The 14,281-nt window shown below is 44.1% G+C and overlaps 1 protein-coding gene across 6 annotated transcripts in view; it reads right to left on the reverse strand.

Moving 5' to 3' along the window:
* The window catches only part of LOC139536951 (neurexin-2-like), a 322,196-nt gene that overhangs the window by 94,746 nt on the left and 213,169 nt on the right, over positions 1-14,281 (reverse strand). The window contains exon 1 of one of the 6 annotated variants that reach the window (XM_071337715.1): positions 10,028-11,707. The exons of the other annotated variants lie outside the window; for them this stretch is intronic. Coding sequence (XP_071193816.1) covers positions 10,028-10,349 — 322 coding nt within the window. The 5' untranslated portion in view covers positions 10,350-11,707. Of the gene's footprint in view, positions 1-10,027; positions 11,708-14,281 lie in introns of those variants that run through there. 6 annotated transcript variants of the gene reach the window in all.

The raw sequence follows: 14,281 nt of genomic DNA on the forward strand, positions 1-14,281 counted from the left end.
TACGGGAAAAACAGAGCTCCGAATAGAAGTGTGTCACAAAACAAACAATACCTCACAATGATGGGGTGTAAAGAACTGAACTAAATGGTGTGTGACAATGACATACAGGTGTGTGAACAGGTAATCAGAATTTAGGTGATTGGGATCTGGAGAGTGAGTTGCATTCTGGGGATCTATGTGTTTGAGAGGGTGAGCTGGAAAGTGGGCTGGAAAGTGAGCTGCGTTCAGGGGATCTACGTGTTTGAGAGTGTGAGCTGGAAGCAGACGTTACACAGCTAGAACTCTTTTTAGGTTCTGGATAGCACCTTTTTTCCTAAGAGTGTATACATCTATAAAAATCCATTATTACTGCAAACTGCAACAACAAAAAATCACGAAAATGTCTATAGTGAGTATAAATTAAATTATTTGGAGAACACCTTTGGTATTTTTGATCTTGCCGTTCACTGCCCAAGTCTCCCTTAGTGAACTAAGAGGAGTGCTGCCAGACAACGTAATCGCTGAGGGGGAGTGTTCCAGTGTAACATTTCAACAGAGAGTGCTCTGACAATTTGCATGGTGAAGAACATACCAAATTAAAGAATTCCAGAGGAATGCCCCCAGGGCCCAAGAGAAGTGTGACAACAACCACCCGTTGGCCAAATCAACACAACAAACTTGGTAGTAAAGGTGGTACTGTAGCTGCAGTGCTGCTGTGGCTCTGACCAGTCAGCATTGACATCAGTGCACCTGGATAATCCATCAACAAGGGCTAGCAAAGAGGGAGGGGAGTTGTGAATGTGACAGGCTACCTGGGCTACTTGGTAAATGTGTTCCCTGAGCACACCCGACTGATTGGGGTTACATCAAAGAGCTGTGGTAACTTCTCCGCTCACACACACTAACTTTGATTGGACAGGCATGGAAACCAATGATCAACATGCACGACTGCAGGCCAGGCTGAACCAACAGGGACAGGCGTGGGCTAATGCACTCGTCAAACAGCGGTCTTACATCTGTGCATTTGGGCTTTGAGTGTTAGGGGGTGGAGAGGCATCCTAATGGGGAGGGGGGTAGAGGAGGAGGAGCACAGGACTCACTCACACGTCTGAAGGAGATGCTTCTGAGTGACAGGCACATGAGGCACTAAGGCCGTACTGGAGAAAAGGCAGCAAGGACACAACAACAATACTTGAAGGATAGATCGCCAGATAGAGGAGAGGCCAGATAGAGGTGTATCCATGATCCAGATTGACTTGATGCTTGTGGTAAGGGCTAGAGGGTCAGTGCTAGCATATCCTAGAAAAGCCTCAAAAGTCTGCATGTTTCTGCATTAACATATTGTTGGAGGGCTTTGTGGAGGAATACATATTGCACCAGTAAATATCCAGCATGGTTCCAACGGTTACGTGGCGTTTCCATCCTGTCATATGGATGACAGAGTTAGGGGCTTCTCATTGTTTGACAGAAACACACTCGGCCTTACAGCAGTCACCTGCTGCTGTCATCCAGTCAGACTCACTCATTACAACACTGTAGTCTACATAATATGTATCTACCTCGTACCCGTGTGCATTGAGTAGACATGGATACGCAAGTGTGTGTGTGTGTGTGTGAGAGAGATGAGCGAGCAAGTACAGTATCTTGATCTGAGAGGATGAATCCCAGGTATAATCGTTCCCCCCCATTATGTGGTATGACTTCTCATTTCATTTTTTTATGAAGAAATATTCTGCTAACTGTTTTGGAAAGGATCATCACGCAAGTGTTAATCAATTGTACATACATCTGGCAAATATATGAATTATTTGTATTATTGTTGATGATTAACTCAGCAATGTTATCCATTCCAAATGAATGACATAATTGCGTTCTGGGTTAATTTTGTAAATGAGCTTTAATGATTATATATTTTTTTACCACACACAGTCATGCCCACTGGCTAAATATAGAGCACCTGCACTTGGATTAAAACAGCGAAGAGCAGTGAGAGTTGAAGCCACACAGAGAGCTCAGGGAAATCCTTAATCATAGAGTATGCAGACCTATACAGAGTGTATTGGCAATTGCTTGGCTTTGATGAAACCTTTTTTCAGTTGCAGGCTCTATTTCATTGAACCTGTGTCACAGTATCTCTCTGCAAAGGCGAGCAGATAATGTGGGATTGTGGGAAAATATGGCTGTAATAGCACAGATGTAATTCATCATATGTTCAGCTCTTTTACAACTCTCCGACCTGCTATTGCAAGATAAGGGCCCTAGAAAATGCATTGTGTCTTATTGTAGGAGAGGAATGGGAGCCTTAGATAGAAGCTGGACAGGCAATATAACAGCTATATAACAGGGAACAGTGTTCCCAGAGACAGCCGTCTTGATGATCCTATTACAGTGCAGAGAAACATTGGGAATTTGGATGGACACTTGATAACTCCCCGGTAAGTGTGGATCAATAGTGAAACATCGACAAATCATAGGACAGCTGCATGGATTGCAGCCGTCCCATGTTAGTTGTGTTTTCCGTGTTAAAATGAGTCAACATGATAACACATCCAGTAGAAAAGAATCAAATAAAAACAAATTGATGTAAGAATTTGATTAGTTTTACGATATTTTACTTAAATAAAGCTTATCGTATGAACACTATGTCAATCAGATCAGGTTGAGAAAATGCTGTGCAATGGCCTTGTTCGGTGCATATTCTATTCACATTGCATTTTGAGGGATACAATCCCATAGTCACGGTGCAGTGGATCTCTACTATTATGCAGGTAAGTGTAACCATCTGTGTTGGGGGCAACGCGTCACAAAGGTAGTATTACTTTTTGCGGTAACAAGTAATATAACAGATTACTGTTCCAATTTGAGTCATAGCATTACAGTTACTGATCAAGAAAATGTCATCATTACTTTGATACATTGCGTTATCATTCCCTTCCTATTACAGTTATTGACCCAAATAAATATTAATGGTGATTATTATTCTCTCGCTGTGGGGGCAATATTCACAATCCTCCCACCCCAGATTCTAATTGTTTTCATCCTGAGTCTCACCAACTTCCAACTTTCTTCTCACCAACTTCCTGTTTACACACGCACAACTACTAACTGCTGTAGTGAGGGAGATGAAAAATGGCAGAAGCGTCCAAAACATTTCTCAGCGTGGAAGTACTCCCATTACTTTGATTTGGTAGGATGCTAAAATGACAAGAATATAACTGTAAAATGTAGACTGTTCAGGAGAGAAACACTGCTCCACTGCTAGAAACTAAACCTCGGATCTCTTGAAGCCCCTGCAAAAGCAACACGCCAAAACAAAACTCGTAGCGAAAGACCCCCCCGAGGCCTGACCACTGCTGCTGAAGATGACTGTAGGCCTACCTCCTCCAAACAACCAAGGCTTGGTTTGAATCATTCAGAAGGACAGGCTGTAACCCAGGGAGAACTGAACAAACTTGTAGCTAGGTACGTAGTAGATGAAATGCTGCTTTTGTGTCTGTCATTATTAGGCTACTTGTGTTGGTACGTAACTTAACGTTGAGATTGAGTGAGGACGCGCAACGTTTTGAGGTGTAACTCAAAAGTAATATAAAGAGTAGTGTAACTAATTACGTTTCCCAGGGAGTAATAAGTAAAGTAATTTGTTACTCTTGAAAGAAGTAACGAGTAATAGGTAACATATTACTATTTTGGAGTAACAACCTCAACACTTGGTAACCATGCACAGATCTCTGAAGGATCATGGACTGATGGGATTAGAATTCATCCCATTACATTGATATGTGCTCCTAGTCCATACAGAGTATACAGAGGGCTGTATAGACATTATAGCATCTAAAACTACTGACTGGGTTAACAGGATGAGCTATTCTCTGGATGCGGCAGGTAGTCAGCGCCATGGGAAAAGGGCAACAAAGACTGATGAGCACATGAAAGAGTTCAACGATGCAGAGAGACTACGGCTGGTCCACACACAGGCACGGTTAATGAGGGATCCATCACACACCGTCACATCAGCCACAGTCCTCTCAAACGCCACAGCCCTGGCCCTGCCAGTATCACCGTCCTCTCAAACACCACAGCCCTGGCCCTGCCAGTATCACCGTCCTCTCAAACACCACAGCCCTGGCCCTGCCAGTATCACCGTCCTCTCAAACGCCACAGCCCTGGACCTGCCAGTATCACCGTCCTCTCAAACACCACAGCCCTGGCCCTGCCAGTATCACCGTCCTCTCAAACACCACAGCCCCGGCCCTGCCAGTATCACCGTCCTCTCAAACACCACAGCCCTGGCCCTGCCAGTATCACCGTCCTCTCAAACACCACAGCCCTGGCCCTGCCAGTATCACCGTCCTCTCAAACACCACAGCCTTGGCCCTGCCAGTATCACCGTCCTCTCAAACACCACAGCCTTGGCCCTGCCAGTATCACCGTCCTCTCAAACGCCACAGCCCTGGCCCTGCCAGTATCACCGTCCTCTCAAACGCCACAGCCCTGGCCCTGCCAGTATCACCGTCCTCTCAGACACCACAGCCCTGGCCCTGCCAGTATCACCGTCCTCTCAAACACCACAGCCCTGGCCCTGCCAGTATCACCGTCCTCTCAAACACCACAGCCCTGGCCCTGCCAGTATCACCGTCCTCTCAAACGCCACAGCCCTGGCCCTGCCAGTATCACCGTCCTTTCAAACACCACAGCCCTGGCCCTGCCAGTATCACCGTCCTCTCAAACACCACAGCCCTGGCCCTGCCAGTATTATGAGTGCTTATGTCCGCTTGTTCTCATGTTGTCTTCCCCTTTACACTAGAGATCTATATATAATGACGAGATGTTCATGTCTCCGTCCTAAGAATGGGAGCCGTTGTCCCAAAGGCGGGAAGGCAGGCGACAACCTTCCAAAATAAGCCCATAGAAACACATTGGGCTTATTTTGGATAGATTTTGGCGAGAGTGAAACCTCTCGCTTCGCCTCTTCCTCTCTGTTGACACACACCCACACACACCAAGCCACTTCCGCTACCATTCACAACAACAAAGATGAGAGATCACTTCTTCCTCTCTGACAAGCGGTTTCAACTCGCCATTTGCATTTGAGGTTTGGTCCCACAGAATGAGTCATATGGACACCGAAACACATGGAGACATTATTTTACTGTAATAGAGGAGAAGTTTCCAAGGTTAACTTAGCCAAAGACTGTTATACTAGCCGTCTAGTCTGTTTCATAAATGTGCAGTAAGCATAAAACACAATTATATAAGGAAATGGCAACCTGTTCTCATTCTGAGGAATAATGTAAGCCACTTGATTTCAACATCTGAACAAAGTGGACAGGCTAGCATGCTGTTCAAACTAGAGGTCTTCACGGATCCACCTGTACCCGAATACCTGAGACCCGATCCAGGACCCAAGGTGGTCCGGATCCACAATTTAAAAGTAATGTCACAGGTCTGATCTGATATGATTGTCACGTGTCTCGGGTATACTGAAGTAGTTCAAAAAGAGCAGTGGTTTAAAGAATTTGAGTAAAAATACTTTAAAGTTCATTTTAAGTAGTTTTTTGGGGAATCTGTACTTTACTTTTTATATTTTTGACAACTTTTACTTTACTACATTCCGAAAGAAAACAACGTACTTTTTACTCCATACATTTTCCCAAAAGTACTAGTTACATTTTGAATGCTTAGCAGAACAGGAAGATGGTCCAATTCACGCACTTTCAAGAGAACATCCCTGTCATCTCTATTGCCTCTGATCTGACGAACACAAATTCTTCGTTTGTAAATGATGTCTGAGTGTAGGAGTGTGCCCCTGGATATCCGTAAATACAAAAAACAAGAAAATAGTGCCACCTGGTTTGCTTAACATAAGGAATTTGAAATGATTTATACTTTTACTTTTGATACTTAAGTATATTTAGCAATTACATTTACTTTTGATACTTAAGTATATTTCAAACTTTTACTCAAGTAGTATTTTACTGGATGACTTTTACTTTTACTTGAGTCCTTTTCTATTAAGTTATCTTTACTTTTACTCAAGTATGACACCTGGGTACTTTTTGGGTACCACTGGTACTACCTGGGTACCACTGAGAAAGAGAGAGAAATTGTATCATTTATGCTACTGCTCTTTTGCTTTGTGTGAGAGTGGAGCGTGTCGCATGTAGCTTGTTGTTGGCCAATCATAAGTCATCAAGGCGGCAATAGGCTACAGTCATAGAGCCTCCGTGTGTGGCAAAAGTTAGGAGATATCTAATCAATGGAAGATGGAATTAAAATGATGGAATTAAAAGTTAAAGGAGAAGAACAGGCTACAACGACCAAGACCCAACAGGTAGGCTGCTATAATATTCTGAATGGAGTTGTTATTTGTAGCTGCAGGATGAGCGAGAGTATACAATGCAGCCTCAATGAACCTAGCTAGCTAATGTGAATACCTCTATTTCAAACAGCTGGAGACGGACAGAAGGGTATGTTCATAACATTTAAACTGTTGTGCCTTGTTAGCTTGCAAATAGTTACAAGTTGGATAAACTTGAAATATAAAGACTAGCTGGCTAGTGACTTCCACTTGGGCTTGTGCATTACGCATGGTTCTGGTTAAATTTGTAACAAAAGCATAGCATTTTCATAGACAGACTTGAAAGCTAGATATTTAGCCTAGGTATGATTCAACAAGCCCTGAATTCATTCGATTATTGATGACTGTTTGACATGCAGTGTGTTTGACCTTTAATTGTATCACAAATATTATCTAGAGAAAACAAAATCAATATATAGACACAGTGCATTCGGAAAGTGTTCAGACCCCTTCCCTTTTCCCACATTTTGTTACGTTACAGTCTTATTCTAAACTGGATTAAACCAAAAAAATCAATACCATAATACCTCAAAAAGACAAAGCAAAAACTGTTTTTTAGAAATTCCTTATTTACTTAGGTATTCAGGCCCTTTGCTATGAGACTCGAAATTGAGCTCAGGTGCATCCTGTTTCCATTGATCATCCTTGAGATGTTTCTACAACTTGAAGTCCACCTGTGGTAAATTTAATTGATTGGACATGATTTGGAAAGGCACACGACTGTCTATATAAGGTCCCACAGTTGACAGTGCATGTCAGAGCAAAAACCAAGCCATGAGGTTGAAGGAATTGTTCGTAGAGATTCGAGACAGAATTGTTTCAAGGGGAAGGGTACCAAAAAATGTCTGCAGCATTGAAGATCACAAGAACACTGTGGCCTCCATCATTCTTAAATGGAAGAAGTTTGGAACCACCAAAACTCTTCCTAAAACTGGCTGCCCGATCAAACTGAGCAATCGGGGGGGGGGGGGGGGGGGGGGTCTTTGTTAGGGAGGGGACCAAGAACCCGTTGGTCACTCTGACAGAGCTCCAGAGTTCATCTGTGGAGATGGGAGCACCTTCCAGAAAGACAACCATCTCTGCAGCACTCGACCACATTTAATCCTAGTAAAAATTCCCTGTCTTAGGTCAGTTAGGATCACCAACTTTTTTTAAGAAAGTGAAATGTCAGAATAATAGTAGAGAGAATGATTAATTTCAGCTTTTATTTCTTTCATCACACATCAGATGTTGCTTCAATATATCCACATAATTTCCCTTCCTCATGATGCTATCTATTTTTGAAGTGCACCAGTCCCTCCTGCAGCAATGCACCCCCACAACATGATGCTGCCATCCCCGTGCTTCATGGTTCATGGTTGGGATCACCCAACTTATTGTGGGAAGCTTGTGGAAGGCTACGCAAAATGTTTGACCCAAGTTAAACAATTTAAAGGCAATGCTACCAAATACTAATTGAGTGTATGTAAACTTCTGACCCACTGGGAATGTGATGAAAGAAATAAAAGCTGAAACAAATCACTCTCTCTACTATTATTCTGACATTTCACTTTCTTAAAAATTGGTGATCCTAACTGACCTAAAAGAGGGAATTTTTACTCGGATTAAATGTCAGGAATTGTGAAAAACTGAGTTTAAATGTACAGTATTTTGCTAAGGTGTATGTCAACATCCGACTTCAACTGTATATATATGTGTATGTGTATATATACAGTGGGGCAAAAAAGTATTTAGTCAGCCACCAATTGTGCAAGTTCTCCCACTTAAAAAGATGAGAGAGGCCTGTAATTTTCATCATAGGTACACTTCAACTATGACAGACAAAATGAGAAGAAAAAAATTCAGAAAATCACATTGTAGGATTTTTTATGAATTTATTTGCAAATTATGGTGGAAAATAAGTATTTGGTCACCTACAAACGAGCAAGATTTCTGGCTCTCACAGACCTACTTTTTTGCCCCACTGTATATACACACATACACATACACATATATATACAGTTGAAGTCGGATGTGTATATATATATATATAATATTATATATTATATATATATATATTATATATTATATATATACAAAAAATAAGTATATTTAAAAACATCCCAAAATATGTAAACCATTCAAATGACATACAACTTGAAATGTCTCAATATTGTGAAGAAACATGCAACCCATGAATATGTTCTAGTTGAATTACAGGTTCCACAACCAGGACAAAGAAACACAATTCTTCATCTCATTGTAAGGTTAACGTGAATCAGGCATTCATGATCGATTTGCTGCAAAGAAACCACTACTAAAGGACAACAATAATAAGAAGAGACTTGCTTGGGCCAAGAAACACGAGCAATGGACATTAGACCGGTGGAAATCTGTCCTTTGGTTTGATGAGTTCTTAATTTGAGATTTTTGGTTCCGACGGCGTGTCTTTATAAGACGCAGAGTAGGTGAACGGATGATCTCCGCATGTGTGGTTCCCACCGTGAAGCATTGAGGGGAAGGTGTGATGGTGTGGGGGTGCTTTGCTGGTGACACTGTCAGTGATTTATTTAGAATTCAAGGCACACTTAACCAGCATGGCTACCACAGCATTCTGCAGCGTTACGCCATCCCATCTGGCTTGCCCTTAGTGGGACTATAATTTGTTTTTCAGCAGGACAATGATGCAAAAACACCCCTCCATGCTGTGTATGGGCTATTTGACCAGGAAGGAGAGTGATGGAGTGCAGCTTCAGATGACCTGGCCTCCACAATCATCCGACCTCAACCAAATTGAGATGGTTTGGGATGAGTTAGACAGCAGAGTGAAGGAAAAGCATATGTGGGAACTCCTTCAAGACTGTTGGAAAAGCAGGACAAGCTGGTTGAGAGAATGCCAAGAGTGTGCAAAGCTGTCATGAAGGCAAAGGGTGGCTATTTTGAAGATTCCCAAATATAAAATATATTTTGATTAGTTTAACACTTTTTTTGGTTACTACATGATTCCATATGTGTTATTTAATTGTTTTGATGTCTTCACTATTATTCTACAATGTAGAAAATAGTAAAAATAAAGAAAAACCCTTGAATGAGTGGGTATGTCCAAACTTTTGACTGGTACTGTATATACATATATAGTACCTATACAACTCTACCAATACATACCACTAGTATATATATATCGTGAATTGCCCATAAGTTTGAAGAAATATAGAGATTGCCCAGTATATCCGTCCTCACAAACACCACAGCCTTGCTATCAATCGTCTACTTGAGCAAACTCATTCAACAAACTCAAACCACTGAACCAACAAATGCCACTAAACCAACCCATACAACTCTACCAAACCATACCACTGAACCAACCCATACCAGTGACCCAACAAATACCAATGACCCAACCCATACAACTCTACCAACACATACCACTAAACCAACCCATACCACTGAACCAACCCATACCACTAAACCAGAGTAAAGACAAGTCAGCCTTCATTACTGGTCAGCAACCTCTACTACACCTTCAGTCAAACCATCCACTAACTCCTCCACTAACTCCTCCACTAACTCCTCCACTAACTCCTCCACTAACTCCTCCACTAACTCCTCCACTAACTCTTCCACTAACTGTTTGGACATGCACCAAACTCAAGAGACAGTGTGTGAAGAGTGTAAGAGCAGTTCTATAATGAGGAGAGATAGTTTCCTTACCATGGCCTCCTCGGGTGAGGAAAGGCATCCTGTTGATGGCGATAGGTACCGTGCCGTGCTTATTGTGGAAATGGTGGACATGGTGCGTGGTGCTTAGGCTGGAAGACACGCGAGCAGTCCCTGCCTGGATGGGGAGTGCAGCCAGCAAGGCCAACGACAAGGCCAGCCTCCACCAGCAGCTTAGGCCCAGGCTTCTCCAGCCTGACCCCTGGCCCAGCTCAGGGCCCCCTGCTGGGAGTCTGCTCCCCACCGCCATAACCTCCAGATGGGCACAGGGGCCCCCCAGGGCCTCCCTCGGTCCCACCCCACGAAGACAGGTCATCTCAGTGGGCCGCCAAGCCTGTTCCCTCCATAATCCTAGGGACTGGGTAATGTTAAAGATATGACCAGATCTCTCCTTAGTAATGGTTGGAGGGGAAAACCACTGCTGAGGAAGTGAAACAAAGACAAAATCCAGCTATTGTGTCTGACGATGAAATCCCAGAGTGAGAATCCTATTTCTGTTTGTTCACAACATGTTGAGATACGTTGAAATGTATGTTGAACTGAGGACTAAATACCAAGGAGTGGTGTGCAATCATCCCAAGAAAATATCTTCCAAAAGGTCAGCCTCTAGGCACCAAGATGTCTATCAAAAAGCATGTTGATGACACAATGCTGAATCCACAATATACATTTCCAGTATGAAATTAAAGCATGACACAACAGAGTGGGGAGGGGGCAGCTAAGACTAATACCCAATAAGACGAAAGCCCCCACACTGCAGAGGAAGAGATAAGAGACCTCCCCACAGGAAACAAGATCATTTCATTCAGAAGGAAAGATCCAAGCTGATGGAGGGAGATACAGAATCCAGCACTCTCTTGTTTCCATATAGTTGGAGGAGAGGGCGGGAGAGAGTAGGGGAGCGAGAGCTGCAGCGGCGCGAAAAATATAGAAGATCAACAAATAAACATTCCCAGTGACCAAACCCCTCTGAATGGTCACCTCTGGCGGGTCAGAGCACCACTAGAAGCACCTCTAGATGTGGGATAGCAGTCAGCGCTCCAGACACCGCGTCCTTGTCCCCCTCACCCTCCACCTGCTGCCCAAGCTCATGAAGTACAGACTACTGCTGCATTTTCCTTCACCTTTCCTTTTCTTCCTTCTCCAGGATGCTCACATCGACAATGCCACGCAGCTGGATATGGATGATAGCAGTAAATTCCTTCTCGCCGAAACGGTGTAGATGGCTGAGAAGACGTCGACTCCGGCTGCTGCCGCGGTGAAATCCATGCTAATTAAAACTGGAGCAGCGGCTTGAGCATCGACTCCCTGAATCCTGAATCCTGGAAGGCTGAAATCCCAGGACAGCCTGGACTCCAGACGCACATCAGAAGTAACAGCCTGAGCTGGTCGCTACGGGCTCACTGACGAGGGAGCACAGCACACAGTGCAATGCTCTTCTGAAGGCATAGTCAGAGACTGTGATAGAGTGAGGTGCAGCGGGTTCCTGTGTGTGTGTGTGTGTGTGTGTGTGTGTGTGTGTGTATGTGAGTCTCTGTGTGTGCAAGCAAGAGAGAGAGGGAGAGAGAGAGAGAGCGGCAAAGAGAGAGAGAGGTGGGCGAGCGAGGGAGAACAAGCAGCCACAGTGCAGAAAAAGACACAGAAGCCAGAAAACGGGGTGTGAGAATAAATACACATCCCTGGCTACTGATTTACAGCCAATGTACAGACAGACCCCCAAGCCATAGAAAAGCAGGATACTGCAGAGGAAGAAACCACTTCAGCTCAACTGTCAAAACTGCTACATCAGGAGGACAGATGTGCATGTCTCTGCGGTGGTGTACCTGGGATAAAGAAGCTTTGGCATGTTAATATAGGGAGAGGGGAGAGCTAAAAATAGCAGGCAATACATTCAGGTACCAGATGCAGACAATACCCCCATGACCAAGAAAACAATGGTTGGTCCCTGGTTCTGCTGAATTATTTAGTTCCAGTCAGAATTCGATGACATGCGTCGCCCTCTCTCTTTCGCTCTTGCATTACCACATGCAGCCATCCCTAACTTGCTCTCGCTCTGTATTCATTTCTAGTATGTGTAGCACGGAACTTAATCATACATCGCTATCTAATGATGTTCCCATCAGGAACATTTGGATTTAGTGAGAGTTGAAGGGGGAACTGTGATGGGTAGGATACAGGGACTATGTTGACAGAATAAACACACCAGAAGAGAGGGAGAGCGGATGAGAAAGTGCAAGGGTGAAAGGGATGCCAGAAGAGGGAATTGATTGGATGACGAGGGGAGAGGGAGAGAGCGGGGGAGGGAGAGACAGTGTGGGAGAGGAGGGCAAGAGAGAGAGAGAGAGAGCGAGAAAGCAAAAACGTAGCTATATCAGCTAAATCATGGTCGATAGAGATCTCAGCTGGGATTGCCTGGTCGGTTGAAAGGACACACATGAAAAAAGGGGAACAGAGCAGAGCCACCACCACCTCTCATCATGGTGACAGGAAGGTGGAGGCAGGCCATTACTCAGGCAGAGAGAGAGAGAGAGGGAGAGAGGGAGCGAGAGGGAGAGAGAGAGGGATGGAGGGGGGAACACAGAGAGAGGGGAGGGGTTGGACAGAGAGATAGAGAGAGAGAGAGAGAGAGAGAGAGAGAGAGAGAGAGAGAGAGAGAGAGAGAGAGAGAGAGAGAGAGAGAGAGAGAGAGAGAGAGAGAGAGAGAGAGGGAACACAGAGAGAGGGGAGGGGTTGGACAGAGAAAGAGAGAGAGCGAGAGAGAGAGGGATGGAGGGGGGAACACAGAGAGAGGGGAGGGGTTGGACAGAGAGAGAGAGAGAGGGAGAGAGGGAGCGAGAGAGAGAGGGATGGAGGGGGGAACACAGAGAGAGGGGAGGGGTTGGACAGAGAGAGAGAGAGAGAGAGAGAAGGAGAAGGAGAGAGAAAGATTACCAGAGGGATGGACAGAGAGAGAGAGAGAGCAAGAGAGATAGAAAGGGATGGAGGGAGAGAGAGAGAGGGCTGGCTGGCTGTTGCCAATGAGCTGGGCTGATTGAACAGAGAGAAGACACTTGTGTATTGACATTACTAGAGACTGCAACTGAACAATGCTGAGCATGGCAAGTAGCTACAGTTATCCCCAAAATCCACCGCTGGATACTACCCAGACTTTCTGAACGAGTCTGAGTCGATTCAGCTTTTACGTGGCATTAGGCCTTGGTAAGTCCCTATCTGCTGTGAGACATCTGAACACCCAACACAAAGCAGCCAGGTCTCTGATGTAGATGGCTGCCCGGTAGATGTAGTTGCAAAGGCATGCATGAAGGAAAATCCTCCAAAATGAAAGGTTTCAAAGGCTTCAACGTTCAAAGCTCAAGTCAATGTCAAAGTTATAGAGCTAGGTCGAAACAGGCAAAAATGCACAATTGTGATCATCGAAAGTACTGTATAATAAATGAGCATCTTCATTGCTTAACTAATAATCACAGTAATCAGATGCCGCAGCTTAATTTGAGCCAGTTTCACACAGCGGGAAAATAATCCTGCAGCAACATGGACATTTTGTAGGGGTTGATACATTTTTCAAAAGGGCAAATAAAGTCTGACATTATACATTTCAAGCTTTAGAAGCCTTTGAAAATCTTGATCACGCTACACGTTTGCATTTCCCGCTGTGCAGAAAAATCACTGCAAGAAAAGGATGACGAAATGAATATATGTAATCTGCATGTGCAACGCAAGGCATGCACATAAGAGTCCTGACCATTAAGTGGTGGAATGTGTAGAAGAAGAGGGTTTGATTTGAAAATGGTGATTTATAGAGGATGACATGTATTGTCAAGTCCCCCAGTATTGGAGGCATCTTTCTAGGCAGTGATGATATCTTCACGAGGGCTGTCTGGGATGAAAGGCTTGCATTAATCAATTTGCCAGCTCCAGGGTTGCTCAACATGATAAAAAGGACGCTATCTGGACGACACGGGGGGTGGTTGGGGGAAGCAGCAGTGATTTTAACTATCTGTCCTCTTGGCTGTTTTCACTGTTGGGCATTCTTCCCTTCCCTATGCTGATGCCACTGAGTAAGTAGACTATCCTCCCATTCCCACTGACACCCCCCCAGTCATACAACATATGGTAATGCAGGAGTAAAACAAAACACAGAACATGTGTATTCTAAATGAAAACACCAATCAAGTCCTACAGTCCAAGCACATACAGCTGGTTGGAATATGCCAACAATGAACGTCAAATTGTGAAAATTCTGTGATC

Source organism: Salvelinus alpinus, chromosome 13 (genome assembly GCF_045679555.1).
Source record: "Salvelinus alpinus chromosome 13, SLU_Salpinus.1, whole genome shotgun sequence".
NCBI lineage: Eukaryota > Metazoa > Chordata > Actinopteri > Salmoniformes > Salmonidae > Salvelinus > Salvelinus alpinus.